At 42.3% G+C, this 20,606-nt stretch overlaps 1 protein-coding gene across 7 annotated transcripts in view; it reads right to left on the bottom strand.

Moving 5' to 3' along the window:
* NUMB (NUMB endocytic adaptor protein) overlaps window positions 1-20,606 on the bottom strand; it is a 63,455-nt gene that overhangs the window by 22,414 nt on the left and 20,435 nt on the right. For all 7 annotated transcript variants that reach the window (XM_053384179.1, XM_053384212.1, XM_053384220.1 and 4 more), the window contains exons 2-3: window positions 3,584-3,726; window positions 271-345 (exon numbers count right to left, since the gene is read on the bottom strand). In XM_053384179.1, the coding sequence (XP_053240154.1) occupies window positions 271-345; window positions 3,584-3,709 (201 nt within the window). In that variant the 5' untranslated portion in view covers window positions 3,710-3,726. The remainder of the gene's footprint in view (window positions 1-270; window positions 346-3,583; window positions 3,727-20,606) is intronic.

Genomic DNA, 20,606 nt, shown 5'->3' with positions numbered 1-20,606 from the left:
GTTTGAAGCACAAATAGCACACTTCCGAGAGAGGTCTCCTTAAAAAACAACACAGCAATAAGCCTAAGTCTTTCAGAACTGTTTTAAGAACACAGAATAGCTACTTTGATCAGGACAGAGCAACGGTTTTAGCTCTTTTTCCAATTTGACTGGTATGCCTCTGTAATCATAAGCTCTGCTTTAAGGCAGCTATTTAAATTCCCCTACAAAAACCTCTGTAAATGGAAAACAATTGCATATTTAAAGTAATATTTTAATAAGTATACATACAGCTTTCAGTCTCTTCACAGCATCTTCACATATATGCATTCCTCTTGATTCATCTACTTCCACATGTCCCAGATACTGAAAGGGAGAGTGGAGGGGGAAAGCACCGATTAGAATAATTGGACTAAACCAGCACTTTGTAGTTGTATTTATCTTCATGTATCAGCTGGATTAAGTAGTCCAGTATTTTTACACATACTATACACCCTCAACATAATTCAGACAAAATATAAGTCTATGGACAATACTATGACTCAGAACACAGCCACATGATTTTTAAACAGGCCTTATTGCAGCTAGGATTGTGAGAAGGATTTAAAAGATCTTTATATCACCAGGCACAGCCACTGTCCTCGGACCAATGAAATCTTGCCATTTTATTGCCCTTCCACCCAAGTCCATAAATAGTAAACCTTCCAAGTGCTGTCTTGAGACATGGTTAAGACAGTCTTTCCTTACAACAAATGATTTTGTGGTTTCCATTAATCCTAGAATTTATAATACTGAAGAATCCTCTCTGGGTGATCAGTCTAATTCTACTTGTTATGATGTACTATATCATAGATAAAACTAATATAATGCCAACTACTGACAAGCCATTTATTTAAACAAGGCTCTAGAATCAGCTCCTCATTTTTAACAGGCTGTTATGGATGGAGCTAATACGCAGGAACATGACTGCTGCAGTGTTTATACAAAATGACTTTGTATGTCCGGCCAGTCTTCATTCTGAAAAAGGGATGTTATATTTCATCAAGGAACTACAATATACAAACTATTATATATTCCCAATGACCATGGCATTGTTACTAATTATATAGGCTTGATCTAAGTACTTTGCTTGGCAATTTCCCTCATGCAAATAGGCAAGGAAAAAGGTGTCAAGATTAAATAGAGTTGATTTATTCTAAAGGCCCTATTTCTAATAGGAATGAAATCTTAAGTTCCTAACAGCATAGAGTGTTACAGAAATTATTTGAGTTCTTACACCTATTTCATAAGCTTGAGAAAACCCAACTCTTCCCCATCCCATGCCAATAAAAATGAGGCAGAGAGAAGATCTGCAATTCTAAGCAACTATTGGTACTAGTGGAATAATTTCAATTCATCAGTACCCAGTTCAGCAATATTAATATGTTCAAGTCCATTCAAATGCAAGTAGGATAGGTCTCTGTGTTGTGGCTACTATTCTATTACAGAACAGTGCCATTTAGAACTGGACTGGTAGCTTGAACACCTCATGTGCTTAAAACATCAAGAATTAAGAGTTCTACACTGTAGTTTTATCGGATCAAATAGAAAGATTCACAAGCAGCAGCCACAGAACCAAAAGTGATCCTCATTGAGGGACAGGGGAAATTGTCCCAACCTCCCAATGCCATGCCACAAACACAGCTTTTTAGTAGTATGATTTGTCCACCACTCTTAGAATAAGTTCAAGGTTCCTAGCCACAAAGAGGTCAGCAAAGCAAACTGTAGATTGACCTGTATGCAAGACTGTACTATCATCCATATTTCTTTGAAAAAGTAAAGAAAGCCAAACCAAATCCATTTTTTCTGCAATTTGGGGGTCTTCACAAATGCCCATTAACTTGTGCTTCTTTCCAATTTCTTCTATTCAGCAAGACTTCCAATGTTGTTTTTAAAAAGCAAGAAAAGCAGGTATCTTCTTGCTATATAAAGCTTCTCGGTACTCTATAAAACCATGCTCTTATATTTCTGGTCAGGTATGGGTGTGATATTCAGTTGGAGGTACACATTCTGACACTGGAAAATGCATCTTAAGTCTCCTCATTTACTTACCTATTTAATGTTCCAGTGAGGTTTATAAACACAATGACAAATAAATGACATTGGTGGAAATAGAGTCTTCTTTTTAATAATAATAATAATAAAACCATTAACATTTACTTTACTACTCCTGAATGCTTATCTCACACCAACAGTACCACAAAGGCAGTACTGCAAAGGTCAAACATCAAGCCAGCTGAAACTTTGTACTAAACATAGATGAAAAAGTAAGCATTCTACTTACTGAAAAGTTTAATTTCTATAAATGCAGCCCTACTTTAATGGAGTAGGGAAGGCAAATACGAAAGAAAACCACCTCTACTACAAAACAAGTGTAAGAAAATAGAATTTAGGGGGAAATAAGACTGTACTATTATTAGCCTGGATAACTGATAAAAACACTTTTCTACTGAATATCTGCTTTGTAAGTCAGTTTGCAAAAAAAAGTATCCCCATTAGATCTACAGAAATTATTTATTGCATTCTTGTGTGTATTCCATATGTGTGTGACTCCTGCAAGAAACGGACTAAGAGCTACCTGATACAGTTGATTGCGAACACCAACACAAGGCAGAAGAGGTAGTTTGGGACAAAAGATATAAAAGCCATGACCATGAGCTGCTGGTAAGAATACTGTTGCACCAGTGTAGAATATGGATCAGTACAAGCATCATATCAAGACATAGCATCAGAGTTGCCTACTCTTTTCATATTCTAGCCTGTCTTAAGATCGCTTGCAATAGTTCCCTTATTTCATATCCACTTAAACTAATTCAAAAAGCACAATGCTATTTTCTTTCTTTAATCTGCTACCTCCTCTGTTGAAGCAACTCAAGGACACACAATACAGATCTATGAGAACCATTAAAACAGCCATTCCTATTTGCTAAAGAGTGCTTAACACTACTAAGCAGCATGAAAAAATTAGTTATCCACTAATGGGTGAGATTTGCTGTGAGAAACAGAGAACAATAATTTTTAACACTGTTCCAAAAGTGTAAATCACACCCTTGCCTTAGCTAGCAACTTTCTATAATGAACTTTTTTTTAAAAAAAAAATCTGACTAGCATGGAAGACACTTGGAAGTTTTTTAAAAAAAAAATATGGCTGCATGATGTAATGTTTAACTACTTTGATCAATCAACGAATACCCTTTTGATTAATAGGTTCTCCAATTAACCTTTAAAGAGACATTACTCCTTCCCTATATAACAAATGCATTTAAGATGCCTATTGTATAATTTAATAACAAAATATGCTTATTCTTTGGACTATAGCTTTATACATGTGCAAATGTATGCCAATTTAAACAAGTAAAACTTGTAAGATTTTTTCTTTAACCAACATTTCTTTATTCAGCCCCAGCAATATTTTACATACAGGAAGAACTATAATGTGTGCATAGACGAGAAACAGGATTTGTACAAATACAAACATTCTTCCACGTAAGTATTGTTAGCATGATCCAAACACAAACAGGATTTAGAAGTTTGCTGCAGTTCTTAAAAGAGTAAATATATTTACCTTAACAGGAAAGCTGCATTTGCCAGTCCGAACCCCTTCTTCATCTGTCTGCCACTGATGTGGCCTACTTGCTTCAGGGACATAGACATCTTTCTTTCTTCTGAAGCTCTGTCGTAATTTATTCATTGCTCAGTTCTTGTGCCCTACAGAAAGGACATCGTTTAAATGAAAATTGAACTCGGATCTCAATATAAATAATGAACCAATCTACCAAATTTCTCCAACATGGTAAAAGGCTTGCTCAGGCAGTCCTTTAATATTGCAGTAACATGGGGAAGGGTTTCTATGGGTTCATCGCTTGGTGCATCCCATGGTGCTTATGTAACCTTGGAAGGCTCACAAGCACATGCACAGAGGCCAATTGCATGTCTCTTTTCCATAGAATCAGCAGCCCAGGATGCTGACCTTGTATATAATTGGATGAACCCATGGAAATGTGCTCCTTTCATGTCAGTGCAGTAGTTAAGAGGATACCTTGGGGGGAGAGCGAAGGAAAGCATTGTGGCATGTGCTTCAGGACCAGCTTAAGTGGCTATGATCAAATTGTCTATTGTTTCACATATTCAAGTTATTACTCATAATAATAATAATAATAATAAATTTTATTTATATCCCGCCCTCCCCAGCCGAAGCTGGGCTCAGGGCGGCTAACAACAATCAAAATAGTCCAACATTCTAAAAACATTCATTATAAAATTAATTAAAATCAAATTAAAATCAAATTAATGGCAACCATCAAGCAAAATTCTGTGCAGATTGCCAGAGGAGGGGGTCAGGCTGTGCCCTGACCAAAGGCCTGGTGGAACAGCTCTGTCTTGCAGGCCCTGCGGAAAGATGTCAGGTCCCGCAGGGCCCTAGTCTCTAGTGACAGAGCGTTCCACCAGATTGGAGCCGCGGCCGAGAAAGCCCTGGCTCTAGTTGAGGCCAGCCTAACCTCTCTGTGGCCTGGGATCTTTAGGATGTTTTTATTTGCAGACCGTAAATTTCTCTGTGGGACATACCAGGAGAGGCGGTCCCGTAGGTACGAGGGTCCTAGGCCGTATAGGGCTTTAAAGGTTAAAACCAGCACCTTAAACCTGATCCTGTACTCCACCGGGAGCCAGTGCAGCTGGTATAGTACTGGATGAATATGATCTCGCAGTGAAGACCCCATAAGGAGTCTCGCCGCGGCATTCTGCACCCGCTGGAGTTTCTGGGTCAGTCTCAAGGGCAGCCCCACGTAGAGCGAGTTACAATAATCCAGTCTGGAGGTGACCGTCGCGTGGATCACAGTGGCTAGGTCAGGGCGAGAGAGATAAGGAGCCAACTGCTTAGCTTGGCGGAGATGAAAAAATGCCGCCTTTGTTATAGCTGTAATCTGCGCCTCCATAGAGAGGGAGGTATCGAAGATTACACCCAAACTCTTAACGGACGATGCTGGCACTAATTGCACCCCCGCAAGAGATGGGAGTTGCCCCCTCAATCCCATATCGCTCCGTCCCAGCCAGAGGACCTCTGTCGTCGAAGGATTTAACTTCAACCGGCTCCCACGTAACCATCCAGCCACAGCTTCCAGACATCTGGTCAGTGTATCTGGGGCCGAGTCAGGATGGCCGTCCATCAACAGATAGAGTTGGGTGTCATCGGCATACTGATGGCAACCCAGCCCAAAACTCCGGACAAGCTGGGCGAGGGGGCGCATAAAGATGTTAAAAAGCATCGGGGAGAGAATCGCACCCTGAGGCATTCCACACACCAAGGAGTGGCGCAATGACAATTCCCCCCCAAGCGCCACCCTCTGTCCCCGACCAGAGAGAAACGAGCGCAGCCATTGAAGGACTGTGCCCTGGATCCCCACGTCGGCAAGGCGGTGGTCCAGGAGTTCGTGATCGACCATGTCGAAGGCTGCTGACAGGTCTAGAAGAATCAGCAGCCCCGACCCGCCTCGATCCAGCTGCCTGCGGAGATAATATGTTAGGGCGACCAGAGCCGTCTCGGTCCCATGACCAGCGCAGAAGCCGGACTGGAATGGATCGAGAGCCGATGTTTCATCCAGAAACCTACCAAGCTGTTCAGCAACCGCTCTCTCAATCACCTTACCCAGGAATGGAAGATTCAAAACCGGGCGGTAATTGGATAGATCTAAAGGATCTAATGATGTTTTCTTTAAGAGCGGACGCACCACTGCCTCCTTCAGTTCCCCTGGAAATATCCCGGTGCCAAGGGACAAATTGATGATATCACCCAGGGGGGCCCGCACCTCGTCTGGACACGCTCTAATCAGCCAAGACGGGCACGGGTCAAGAGGACAGGTGGTGGGCTTTCCAGCTTGGAGGAGTCTGTCCACATCGGCTGGGGATATCCGGTCAAAGTGGTCCAATACTGGACCCGAGGACAGTCGAGGGGCCTCCAGTTCCTTTATTGTATCCAAATTGGCAGGGAGGTCATGGCGGAGCAACAGGACCTTCTCCGCAAAAAAGCTCGCAAATGCCTCACAGCTGTGTGTCGAATTGTTAATTAAATTTGGCTGCCCTTCAAGGGACGTTAAAGACCTAATTATACTAAATAATTGCACCGGGCGAGAGCTAGCGGAGGCAATGGAGGCCGAGAAGTAGGACTTCTTAGCGGCCTTCACTGCCATCTCGTAGGTTTTCATAAAAACCCTATAAGATGTTCTTGAGGCTCCGTCACGGGCACCTCGCCATACTCGCTCTAGCCATCTGAGGTCCCGCTTCATTTTCCGAAGCTCCTCGGTAAACCAGGGAGCCCGGTTTCTGTGGGGTCGCAGAGGGCGCCTAGGTGCGATCTCATCGATGGCTGCTAGGAGCTGAATATTCCAGCCCTCAACAAGCTCAGTCGCCAGGGGGAGCAAGGTCCCGCAAGGCCTGATGGAATCTATCAGGGTCCATCAGCCTCTGCGGGCGAGCCCAAATTGGCTCACCACCTAAGCAGGGTAGGGGTGGAAAATCAATCCTGGCTTTCAATGCGTAGTGATCAGACCATGGCACCTTCATCGAAGGAGACATGATCACATCTATACCGGCGCCAAAGATCAAATCCAGCGTGTGGCCTGCTTGATGTGTGGGGCCCGAAACAAACTGGGAGAGCCCTAGTGTCGCCATGGAAGACACCAGGTCCAGAGCCTGTGAGGAGGGAATGGCATCAGCATGGACGTTGAAGTCCCCCAATACCAATAGGTTAGGGAACTCCAAGGCCCAGCCGGCCACCGCCTCCAGCAGGCCTGACAGGGTGGCTGCTGGTGCGCTAGGTGGCCGGTACACCAGCCAGACAGCCAAGCTCACCTCGGAGCCCCACACTAGGCCAACACATTCAATGCCGGGGATCGATGGCGATGGTAGAGCCCTGAAAGAACAGTCTTCTCGGATTAATAATGCCACCCCTCCTCCCCGGCCCACAGTCCGCGACTGGTGGAGGACGGAGAAACCCGGGGGCGCCATCTCTCGTAAGGTAACAGTTTCCCCTTCGCGCACCCAGGTCTCCGTCACACAAGCCAGGTCAACCCCGTGCGAGGTGAAGAAGTCTCGCAGGGTGGCGGTTTTGTTGCCTATAGACCTGGCATTGCACAACACCAGTGACGGAGGTAATCCATCTTCCACTTCCATTTTCATCTCCTGACACAAGATGAGGCCCCTTCCATAAGCACGGAGGTTTTCTGCCATTCCTGTTCATGAGAAAGGTTTACATTTCCTAAAGCCTCCAATACTGTATTGCAAATTATTTCTAAAATGCTATACAAGCCTCATACTTAAGTCTTTGCCTATACAACACAAGATCTATTATGCCTCTGTGGAGATCACCCACACATGCTCAGACACCACAGAATACCCTATGGAGCAGGAAATCACTATAATGCTTGGCATTATAGTGATGCCCATACAGTTCTGTACGTTCAAAGTCACTATTTCCCACAAAAGAAAGCATGGGCCAACATAACACCAAAATATGAAGCTTGACAGAGGTCACCACTGTGAACAGCTTCATAGCTGACCTGCTAGACTCCTTAATGAATTAAGCAACAAACATTATAGCTAATGAAATTTATATTTTGACAATCTATGGAAATTAGTATTTACCTCAGTACTTCGGCTATGTTATATCAGAATGCAGTTATAGCTATTACTCTTTACCTTTACCTAGCCATTCAGCCCATGTTAATTCTTTAAAAAAAAAGATTTATGGATGCAATTGATAACCCTTTTGGGTTATGTAACATTACTGAAGGACTAAGGTGAACATAAACCCAATATGAATTTCAAAACAACCTGTCACTGACTTTTTCAGAAGGTACATTTACCTTCTAGCAAGCCAGTAAGTTACTCTTCAGTATCCCAGCAATGTCAAGTATTGAAAGCAGTCTGCCAGCATCCTGGGTATGCTGGTGTTACTAAGGCTGCTTGCCAAAGCAAACACTTCCACCCACGTATGAATTCCTAGTTATTACCTGGGGTGCCTTTCATGATCTGATGACAGGAAGTTTACAGCACAGGAAGCAACTTTGGTACACAGTTTGGTAGTGTCTGAACCCCAGAAGTGAAAACCTATCTTATTATTAAAAGATGCAGGTTGGCCCTTGAAAGTGCTTTCAGCACCATAGCTCTGCAGCCATTGCAATCCAAACCAATAAAGCAAAAATATAATTGGCAGCAAATGATCATTAATTGTACAGTAAATGATAGGATACCCCCTCAGTTACTATAACAATTGATTCATGTATGGACTAGAAGCCAAGCTATTACAAGTGATTGTTATGAAGAGTATCTTAGCAGCACATATGTTTGAACCTATCTGTTTTAACAACATGCTGGTACACAACTTAATAAACAGAATCCCCCCCCCCCAGCCTAACATTTTAGCGGAATATGTTAAACATGTCAAGGCACAATGAATTCATCTGTTGAGTTCAAGTATATTCCAAGGTGAACAAACTATGAAGCAAATTTATCAAATGGCACCTGGTCAAAGCTGCCGAAAGACTGTTTGTTGCTCAGAGACCAGACTGTTTCATTGAAAGCTATTAACATAGCTGCTGAACTGCTCAGACTGAAACCTTCAGAGAAGGAAGATGAACGGGCAGTTTTTTCCACTGGCTTCTAATTCATCAGTAGGCACATGTTGTGTCATGCCTTGTTATCCGAGATGAATGGATACACCCCAGATAACTTCCATAGTGAAGATACAGGCATTACCCTTCTGTAAATACAGAACTGCCTGGCATATACTAAATGGTTTCTCTCCACCCACAATGGCTGCGTCTGCACAGAATGCTAAACCATGGTTTGTTTCAACTGTGGCATGTTCAAATCACAAGTCATCTTACAGACAATCAGACAAGGCACTGCTTGTTTCTTCCAAGCTTATTTTGTTGTCCAGCGGTTCTTTCTTCATGATTTTTATCTCGCTGAACATCTGGGGTGGAGTAGCCAAACAAGCAACACTGTGGCTGAACAAATCATGGTTTAGTGATATGTGTACATCAGACCTGAATCAGCACGTCACCCAGCTTCAGAAGACAGTGCATGTATTATGACTTCTACAGTCAGCATGAAATGCCTGGTGGCCAGAAGATACTATTACTGAGGATGGGAAGAACAATTATGTGCTGCTGGTAGGGGCTGGGATTTGACAGAGGTTTCCCTTTGCTGCTGCAAAAAGACCCTGCTGCACCCAAAATTGCAGGCTGTTGTGAAACTTCCATTGGCATTTTGGGGATGAGCAGAGCCAGCTAGGGATCCACTGGATCTGAAACCAGTCCATCTTCCTTAGAGCTACCCACTATGGGCCACTCTGCTGCACCAGTCCAAGAGGAAAATTAACTCTGCACCTGCACACAGTTAAGATTACTCAGTTAGTGAAACACAAGGTAAAGGAAGCTTCTTAACTGTGGGATTCAACATGCCCTTGCCACTCATGTGTGTTGCATGGACAGAACTATAAATGAGGCAGTGTCAGCACAAAGGACACTGTTAGAACCAGGGCCTTGTAAGAATATCTGAGGTTATTACCAACACAGTCCAGTTGTGCAATATTTAACATTTGAACTGAGAAGTTTGGATATCCACCGGTCACAGCCTTCAACAGCAGGGACACACAGAGCTCATCAATAAGCTTTAAAGCTTAAAAAAATGGAACTGGCAGGTAACGGGAGGATTATAGCAAATGGATTTGATAAAAATGGATTTCAGCTATCTCTGCAACCTGGCTTTTCAGATAGAGGTGTCAAGGCTATGAATGATGCGAACTATTGGAGTTTGAAGTCCAGTGAACTATCCTTCCATAACACAAGAACAGCTGATCTATTACCACCACAATCTTGTTGAATAGGATTTGAGAGCTTGACCAAGTTAAATTCTCAGTCACAACTAGACATGTAAGAACTGAAACTATCAGAGCAAGTTCACAAAGGAAACATAGAAGCAGCACATATATTTTTCCAAGTTTCTCTCACTATAAGAAGCTGAAATATTCCTGTTACTTAGAAGTACTGATGCTAAGTTTGTGAACAGCTAGATAGAATACTCCCTCCTCTGGAATACCATCAACCTCTTTTCACCTTATTCCTCTCTCACTTAAAAAAAATATGCATATCTGCATTGTCCATCCAGCAAAATGCAACAATTTAAGACATGTCTCATTTAACTCCAGAGCAGCTTCTTCAAATTATGTTGCAACTATTCCCTGAACTCCAGAACAAGAAAACATTGTGTACTGCAACAGAAACCAAAGATGATGGATTTCAACCAACTTTGATTTACTTTTAATCATAACTACTCTTAAGTATTCGACAACTTTTCCTTTATCTGCACTTCTAAAAATGCACACCACATCCCCTTCACTAGCAGAACATCGGTCTTCCTCTCAAGTAATACTTGTGCTGCCAAACTACTTTCAAAACTGATTGCCATTCGTTGCCCAAATAATTAGGCAAGTAGTAAAATGGCAGGCTAGCCCAACATATGATTTAATAGTTACAAAAAGGTAAAACATTTAACTTGGACTCAGTGACTCTCATTGGCAGGAGGAAAGAATGGACAACTAAACCTAGAGAAAAGTAGTCTAGGGAAACTTACAGCTGTACTATATCCTTCACAACTTCAGAGCAGGCACACAGAGAGGAGTCCAATTCCATTATTTCACCAGCCTCACCACCCCAACCCCTTTATAGTTATTTCAGCCTCAGAGACACTTATTGAATGTGCACACAAAAATGGTTTAAATGAATTAAGGGGTTATTCCAGGGCAACAGATGGTTTGCTACAAGCTCCAGATTTTACCAAGGAAAACAAAACTTTTAATTGCTTTTTGTCTTCGTTTTTTTCAGGCTTATATACAAGCCTAACTTGATCCCCTTTCCAGCCACAAGTTGTAGCAAAACTTTCACATCTCTACATCAAGTAGCTTTTTTAAAAAGCTATTAATTTTTGGCCCGAACTATATATGATAAAAATCTGTTACTCTTCAGTCTGCCAGGTTTTACAGAAAGCTCTTCTATGGCACACGCTTTTATTTAGCATTTTATGCATCTTCTGTAAGAAACATAATAGCATAAAAGTTCTTTTAAAAAACTGTAGTAGTAACAATACAACCCTATTCTTCCTTATCATTACAGGTTGAGATGATCCAAGAGTCAATACTGATTGCTGCAGCTTGATGGCACACATTTTTGAAGTTTTAGAGACTTAAACATAAAGGCATGCTCAGTTTTGAATTCTAAAGAAGAAAAAGCTGTAGTAGTGCCAATAACTTAAAGACTGTGTATTTTAGAACCACACCCTGAGTTCTACCGCTTGCCAAAGCCAAACAGCTGCATGCTGTTAAGAACTTAACAGGAACAATACATGTAAGAACTCAATTGCTTTTACCACTAGTTACTAGACATTCCCTCTGCTTTAGGTTATCAACATACCATGCAACTTTTGCTCAGAAACATTTTAACAGGATCGTGCCCACAACTTGTGCAAGGGTTACGTTCTGGAGAGCGTCCTAAAGCCAAAATTATGTATAGCCAAAACACAACAGCAAACTTTTTCAGCAGGGGTCTGGTCCACTGTCCCTCAGACCTTGTGGGGGGCCGGACTATGTTTTGAAAACAAAAACAAAAAACGAATTCCTATGCCCCACAAATAACCCAGAGATGCATTTTAAATAAAAGCACATATTCTACTCATGTAAAAACACCAGGCAGGCCCCACAAATATCCCAGAGATGCATTTTAAATAAAAGGACACATTCCACTCATGTAAAAACACGCTGATTCCAGGACCGTCCGCGGGCCAGATTTAGAAGGCGATTCGGCCAAATCTGGCCCCCAGGCCTTAGTTTGCCTACCCTTGCACAATAGGTTCAACAGATGACGGGATTGCCAAAGACTTTGTTCCCCAGACAACTGCCCCCTTTAATTTTTTTTACAATTTCTGAGTGCGTAAAGCTAAATGTGCAGAAGTTAAATGTGTGTAAGTTGCAGGCTTATTGCACAGCCAAAGTCAACAGAAGGGTTTGGACAGGGGTAACTGGTGCCTCCAGGGAGTCAGAATAGTACAAGTCCTGCTCCCTCTACCAAGCCACTCCCATTGCACCTTCTTCCATCAGCCCTACACACTTCAAGCTTCTCCTACCCGTTCCACTCAAACTCTGCCCTCACAAACCCCTCCTAGCAGCCACAGAAGGTAAATGGAAGGCAGCTGGGCAGAAGTATTTATCCTTAGAGTTCGTTTCATTCCATTATGAAATGAAAAATAGTATTACATAAATCTGCCATCATGAACTTGCTTCTGGAGAGCAAAAAGCCCAATGTCCTCAAGCACAAGAAGAATGCTCGGCTCACCTAATGAATATGCAGGTTCTCATACGGTATGGAGCTGTGCATTCTGCTCCCTATAGCCCACTATCAAGCCACAAGCAGCAAGCCAAGAAGAAACGTTGACTATCGCTTGTGATTTGTTAGGCGGGAAACACGCCACAAGTCCATGTTCAGATGGCACGAAAAACAGCCCTGCGCAAAAGAGCATTATTCACAGTACACAGTCTGTCCAGGCATACAGCAAGAGCATCTGTTCCAAATGAAATGGGTGCAACATATACAAAACTGCAGGTTTAAGGTCTATTTCAGCTTAGCTAACTATTTTTAGCATGAATTGTGGCTTTGATTTCTTTAGTCTGCCATGTGTTTCCATTAACCTTTAAAATCAGATACAAACTCAAAAATTGTATCTGGGTGTTCTAAAGTGTATGCTGACCCTTAAACCATGACTTTACTATGAAAGCCTCTGCCACAAAAAAGATCTTAAAATGCATTTCACTACCACCACATGAGTTTCAAACTTTCCCAAGTCAATAAAACTGGAACTGGAACTTTAGAACTGCTTCTCACAGCGGAATTTTTATAAGTAAAAGCAAGAGAAAAAAAGTTGTACGTGAGAGACTCATCAGTTTTAAAAACAGAAGTGGTAAAATCAAATCATTCCATTAGAACAAGTGTTCAGTCCTCGCAGAAGTTTTATCTTTATATATTCAAGGTACAAAGGCCAATCATATTTATCCAGGAAAAACGGATCTGGAGCAGTGTGTGCGGTTGGTGTAAAGTTTTACCTGTCCTTTGAATGCATGTTTTTATCTGCTGCAGGCAGCTTGGCAAGTAAGTACAAAGTTCTTTTGTGGACTGGTAATTGTTAGCAACCAATCCACCTATGGAGTGTAGCTTGGACAGAGGACTTGACAACTTAAGATTCTTGGAACAATTGCTACTTGCCTCAAATCAGTGTTCGAAATTAATCATATGCCAAGCACACTTTGCGACTGGCATGTGTCCAATTCTGACCAGGCAGAGATATCTGGGTGCCAGGTTGGTGCCTGACATCTCCATCTGGCTGGCCCCTCCAGCTTCCTTGCAGGGATTTAAGAAGTTATTTAAGAGCTTTGAATGCAGAAGTCAGGATCCTGGAAAATGCTCAGCTATATCTCTGCCATGAAGTTCAGTTCCAGAACAACTGAACTCTTGGTTTCTCAGCTAGCAGGAACCTTAGATATGATTGGATAAAAACACATTACTGTAAAACAGCCTAAAAAGTGGAGCCCAACATTCTATTCTTAGATCTCTCTTGCAGCAAGGGGACTTAAAGCCCTTAAGGGTGAGGATTACTGCTCAAGTACAGAAATCACTTCAGGGAGTTCAACAGAACCAGGAATTAGCCAACAACATGCATGAGAAATAAATCAAAAGGGTCACAATTGGAAAAGTGAATGGCACATGAGTATTAGGAGTAAAAAGCATCTCAAACTGTGCTTTTAAAAAAAAGAAAAGGGGGGGAAGATGCCGTTACTCACCATGAAGTTGCTACAGTAAATGCCACACTGTTAACGTTGGTTGGGTTTGTGTGTGCCAGTACTGTGTACCCTTGAGTACCTCAGAAAAAAGCACTGATCTCAGACATGTGTACTAAGAAACACTTCAATCATCCCTTCAGCCAAAAGGATGGAACTAATCCTTTTCTAGCTTGTTGATGCAAGATCAGTAATGAACAAAGCAGCAGGACTTCATAACCTCATATGGTAGGAGGCTGCCTACCTCATATATATTGACCGTTGGTTCTGGCTATGTACTTGGTACAGCACCAAGGTGGTGTTTCAAAGGCAGTTGATATTCTTTATGTATAGGCAGTCACTACAGAATACAGTCAACTTTGAATCTTTATGCCATCAGCCACTCCACCACATAATGCAGAAAGCTGTCTGTGGACAAACCCCGGCTCCCTCGGCCTGAAACAAGATTAGCATCACATCCCATGGTCAGGTTTGACTGAACTGTCCAGGGGTCCTTTTCCTTTTACCACTCAATTCCTATCAGACTTCTGGACTGTTCTGACAAATGGTCTTGTGCCTGGCATTTGACTATAGTGACACAGGGGGTCTTAGGCATGGCATTTAAGTCAGTGAGAATGATCATTTTGGAGGAGTTTTGATACACATCCCAAGACTCCCTTCCTTGGAGATGGCACAGAACTTCACATCTGCCAAGCAAACCCTGATCTGCTTCCCAATTTTACAGGCACAACTGACCACACATGTGCTGCACTGGATTACACTCAGGTAACCTGGATTACACTCAGGTACAGTACATCTAAAATATTAACAGGAGGAAAAACTTGACTGTATTAAACCTCTCCCCAGCAACCTTGGATACTAGGAATAGTCAGTTCTACTGATTAATCTGCAGGTTTTAGCAGGTATAACTGGCTCCATCTTGGGTTGTTATTTGTTTTGCAGGTCATTTTTGGTGTGGGGATGGGCAAATGAATCAGCTTCCTAGAAGCTGATTAAGAGGAGTGCTCCAAAAATCTACCTTGCCCCTTTGAACATCTCTATGAAATTGCTAAATGGCATGATTCATAGGTCTGTTATGGGGTTATCATCATCACCCTGTCAATCAGACAATTCCATTTTTATCAAATCTATGAGCGTCAGTTTTAGTTCTTATTTCAGGTCTGATAGCTGTACTTTGGCTAAAGCTGAATACAGATAAAATTCATTTTAGTCCTCAGATTGCAGGGGGCATATATATAAAAAATTGTCCAGTAGCATCTTAGAGACCAACCAAGTTTGTTCCTGGTATAAGCTTTCGTGTGCATGCACACTTCTTCAGATACACTGAAACAGAAGTCACCAGACCCTTATATTGCAGGGGACAGTGAGGTGTATTTGATTAATCTGCTGTCATTTGTCAATTATGCTTGCAGTCCAGGAGAGATTTTGGCTCTGCCTCTGATATTAGTTAAATGAGTGAGAGATATAGCCAACACAAGTCTTTTACTATCTGCATTCAGTCTGCTATATCTAGACAGAAGGAATCTTTACACAACATGCATCTGATTGCCTTAAAGCATTTGGAAAATTTACGCTTCGACAAAATGCAATAACTTGCCTCCTGCCTGATACAGGATAGCAGGGTCACATAACAGTACCTGCAGCAACTGCAATGTTGCTGGCTTCCAGATGCCATTCAAGATGTTGCTTTGACCTTTAAAGCTCTAAATTATCTGTCTCAGTATATATTAGGAATATCTCCCTCCCATGTATCTCCTGGGATACTGGGAAGCCACCCACTTTAAAAATTATTTGTACTGCAATGTCTGTCAAAACGATGCATGGTGGTGGTGAAACAAGGAGTTAATATATATTTCTACTGAATATTGGCAGCCACATACTGCTCAATAACAGATAAGGCATTATAAAAGTATTCAGGAACTGCCCCTGACAACACAGTATTGACACTATATCCCTTTTTTAATGAAGAGATCAGAAAGGTCATAAAGTCTCTGCTCGTAGGACAAACATTTCAGAAAAGAATGGTTATGAAACAAGCATGCCCTCAGAAGTTTTTTTGTTTGTTTTTTAAAAATATTTTTTTATTAAGGATTTTCTTGTTTTACAGAAGTGTAGTGCCTCGTATTTTTTCTTCTTCTTCCATGTAACATTTTTACAAATCCGTTTCATTTGTTGAGGCATTAGGGGGAGAAGAAAAAAGAAAGAAAAAAGAAAGGGGGGGTGGAGAGAGGGAAGATGGATGGGGTGGGGTCGGGTGGCGGTGTTTCTATTATGTTTAATGTATGTAGAGTTTGGTGTCAGCGTTGCTTGTGTTGTTCACTTGTGTTCCTTTGGTGGTGAGAGAGGTTGGGGTTGGCCTAGGGCACGGGTGTCAAACACAAGGCCCGCGGGCCGAATCCGGCCCGCCAGACCTTGTCATGTGGCCCGTGTAGCCGCTGCCGGCCACCAGCCTTCACCTTTCATTCTTGCTTTTTTTTTTTGACACAAGAAAGCCGCCTCTTCAGCGCATGTGTGGCAGCCTACAAGCTAGAGAACGTCTGCCCTCTAGCGGCGCCGGCTGTTCTACACAGGAAACCTCCACTTTACATGCATTCAGGAAACCTCCACTTGTTTTTATTTATGATAATAAAGAGTGGACACATAGTCCTACAGATACAACCGGCCCTTTGAGGATGACCAAACTGCTGATGCGGCCCCCGATGAATTTGAGTTTGACACCCCTGGCCTAGGGTGTGATTGTTTGCTTGTGATTGGCTGTGGTGATCTTTGTTTTTGTGTGTGAGTGAGGTGTGTGTGTGTTTTGGATCAGGTTAGCCATATTGATTTGTATGCTTTTGGTGGATTATTGTCATTGTCCTGTTGGGTTGTGTATGTGATAAAGGGGAGCCATACCGGGGTGAAGGTGTCTTCTTCTGTTTGTCCCCGTGTCAGTTTCAGTTTATTAGTTAATTTTTCTAGTAGGGCTGTTTCCCGTACTATTTGGTACCATTGGTCCATGCTTACTCCTGACAGTTCTCTCCAGTGTCTGGTTATGGTGTTTCTGGCTGCTGAGAGCAGGTGGGTTATGAGTTATTTGTGGTGTAAATGGGCATTGTTGTCTTGGAAGATGTTTAGTAGGGCCAATTCTGGGGTGATGTCTATTACTTGCTTAGTTATTTTACATATTTCTTGTACGGCTGTTGTCCAGAATAGTTGAATTTTGGGACACTCCCACCACATGTGGAGGTATGTGCCTGTGGAGGTGCACCCTCTCCAGCATTTTGGTGAGGTTCCTGGGTGTATTAGCGCTAGTTTCCTTGGTGTTAGGTACCACCTGTAGGTGAGTTTCAGTGTGAGTTCTTTTCTTTTCGTTGATATGGATTTAAAGGGGGGTTTAGACCACATTCTGGTCCATTGAGTGGGGTTAATCTCATAGCCTATGTCATTCTCCCATTGTTTTCTGATTGCGTCTAGGGGATTTGCGGGGTTTTGGAGTAGTATTTTGTATATTGCGGATACCGTCCCTTTACCGTTTCCCTTTGTTGTTAGGAGGAGGTTTTCGAAGGTTGTCAGGGGCCTAGTTGCTGCTGATTTTACTGTTGGGTTGTTTAAGAGGGCATGTAGTTGGTGTTGTGTTAACCAGGTCATTTGGGTGTCTTCTAGTTTGTCTTGTATTTCTTGTGTTGACAAGGGTTTGTTATTTTTATAAAAGTCTATTAGGCGATATAAGCCTTTGGTTCGCCAGGTTTTTATCTGGAGGTTTTGTGCTGCATGGTGGAATAATGGGTGGTACGCCAGGGGGATTAGAGGGGATGGGGTTGGGGATAGTTTGCCTATTTGTGTTTTCTATGCTTTGAGCATGGTCTGTGTGTACCTGTTAAGTGTTGTGGGAATTTTCTTTAGTTTGTTTGGGAGGAGTGGGTATGTTGTGGTGCAGGTGTTTTCAATTGTGTCCCTCTCTAGGTGTACCCATTGTTTTGTCTCATCTTCTAGTATATATGGGATTATATGGTGTATTTGGTTGGCATTGTAATATGCTTCTATGTTGGGGATTCCCCATCCTCCTTCTGAGGTGGGGAGGTGCAGGTATTTGGGGCTTATTCTTGGTTTTTTATGTGAGAAGATGAAAGAGTGTAGTTTTCTCTGCCAACTGCGAAGTTGGGTTGAGGGGATCCAGGTTGGGAGGGTTTGGAATAGGTAGGTTAGTTTTGGGAGTGTGATCATTTTGATCATGGCTATTTTGTCTGAGAGAGTGAAATTCATGTTATTCCATCCATTTAGGTCTTTGTTAATTTGTCGCCACAGGGGCTTGTAGTTGTGGAGGTACAATTTATTGAGGTTTCTGGTTATTTGTACCCCTAGGTATCTGAACTTGGTGTGGCAAAGTTTTATTTTGGTGACCTTCATGAGTTCTTTTTGGGTGTGAGGAGGGGTGTTGAAGCACATAGCTTCTGACTTTGTAAAATTTACCTGTAGGCCCGACACCATTGCAAATGTGTTGAGTTCTCTGATTAGGGAGGTTGCTGTGCTTATGGGGTCTGGTGTTGTGACCATTAGGTCATCTGCAAAGAGCCCTAATTTATAGGTTGTGCCTTTTATTTCCACTCCCTTGATGTCTGTGGCTGCTCGGATGCGGATTGCTAGGGGTTCCAGAGCCAGGATAAATAAGAAGGGAGACAGTGGGCATCCTTGTTTCGTGCCTCTTTGGATAGCTATAGTATTAGAATCCCTATTGTTAGTTCTGCATTTTGCTGAGGCTTGGGAGTATATTTGTTTGAGGATTTGTAGGAAGTTGGGGCCAAATTTCATGTTAGTTAGTACTGCTAATATGTATTTCCACTCCAAGCAATCAAAGGCTTTGAGGATGTCTAGGGACATAATTGTCAATGGGAGTTTGGTTGCCTTGCTGTGTTCGATCAGGTTCAGTAGTTTCCTGATGGGGTCTGTTATATTGCGGCCAGGGACAAAGTCAGTCTGGTCTGGGGCTATTAACTTGTGTAGGAAGATTTTTAGGCGGTTGGCCAAGATTGATGTGAATATCTTGTAGTCTTGGTTTATTAATGAGATTGATACCCTCAGAAGTTAAACTAGTATTAGCTTGGAGTCAGCAAAATGAAACACTTTATAATGTCTTTGTACAGGTTCATACAGAAATGTAGTAAAACATACTACTCAACAATAAAAGTGTATAATGGTATAATGAGAAAGTAGATTGTAAGAGGACACATGGAATGCAGGACTTACGGTAAATCTTGATTTAAAATGGGCTGCTTTACTATTTCCACCAAATTAACTCACTGCAGTATTCTCTTCCAACAGGGTTAACTGACAAATGGTTAGCCCATGCAACTGCACTTTAGGGTGAGACTTTTGATTTATCAGACTTATCCAAACAGTGTTTGGGATATAAGCCCAAGAAAAGCTTAATTGCTAGCCTCAGTACAAAGCAATCATTCTGGTCTAAAATCTAAGCTGGAGAGGAACCTAAGTATTCCCTTCGTCCCTGCCTCCAACTCAACCACCCTTCACTGGTTCTAAGCTCCCTCTTACATTTTTGTTGCTCCAGCAGTGAAGCAAGACTACTCTCCCAGCTCTCTCCACAAATGTCTGGCATGCTGCTAGAGAGCTGCAAGGAATGGAGAAAAGTAGACTTTTCCCACACTACTGACCCATGTCAGTAACTACATTTTGCAACACCCCAACATTTGGACTCTTGTGGAAGAGTGACTGGACCTGATCATTTTCCGGTGATATCACGGTGTGGAGGTGGGGTGATAATCTGAAATGAGAGGTTGAAAAACAAGCTATTTTCTAAGACTGTTCCATTTTCGAACCCACTTTTGAGCCTGACTGGGACAAATTCACCTATCACTTGATGAGACTATTAAATCCAGCAAGAACTATCAATTTGGTATGTTTCATTACTGATAGCTTTTGTTATACAAGTCCTCTTAGCAATCATAGCTACTGCCAACTTGCTATTACACTTTCCCAGATATTGTGCCCAAGTTAAAATGTTTTATTCTAAAACTAACAGCATTCCAAACTACAAGGAAGCAGCATTATGCCAGTGTAATTTACCCTAATTCCAAACTCCATTCTGCTAGATTACTCAGCCCAAGCCTGGCAGAGGGGAAACAAGCTTTTAAAATACAGTTTGACATACACCACCCGCTTCTGCTGGATTGCTAAGTCATGTGACTGAGCATTTGGAGTGAGGTAAGCCTCCCCCTGCCCTACCCCCAGCCCAGAAGATTCCTTTACAGTGGGGGGGAGGAGACTTACACCTCAACCTTGGACTCAGCCAACTTTGGCTCAGCCAGTTGAGCCCCAGTTGAGTCAGGATGGAGGGTTTATGTTGGCACCTATCTGGATCAGCCATAATCAGGGCTTCAAACAGCTGAGCACCACCTGAGCCAGAGATCTGCCTATTTCAAACTCTGCTCAACACAGTGTATCTTGGGTTTGGATGATTCATTCATAAACCTTATGTTGTCTTTATGCCTAACATTACCAAATACACCAGGATCAGACAAGAGGTGCTCCCCTCTAAATGTTGGACTAAAGCTCTCATCATCTCAGACCATTAACTATGCTGCGGTAAATGGGTGCTATGTTGGCTACCTCTGCAATAAATTACACCAAGAAAATTAGTGGTGTAGGAAGTCATATTTACATAATTTTACATCCTGCATCTTCAATGTAATTTTATATTCCCTGGGCAGAG

The sequence above is a fragment of the Podarcis raffonei genome, chromosome 1 (assembly GCF_027172205.1).
Source record: "Podarcis raffonei isolate rPodRaf1 chromosome 1, rPodRaf1.pri, whole genome shotgun sequence".
NCBI lineage: Eukaryota > Metazoa > Chordata > Lepidosauria > Squamata > Lacertidae > Podarcis > Podarcis raffonei.
The sequence above is the reverse complement of the archived record's forward strand: the minus strand, read 5'-3'. Positions and strand labels throughout refer to the sequence as shown.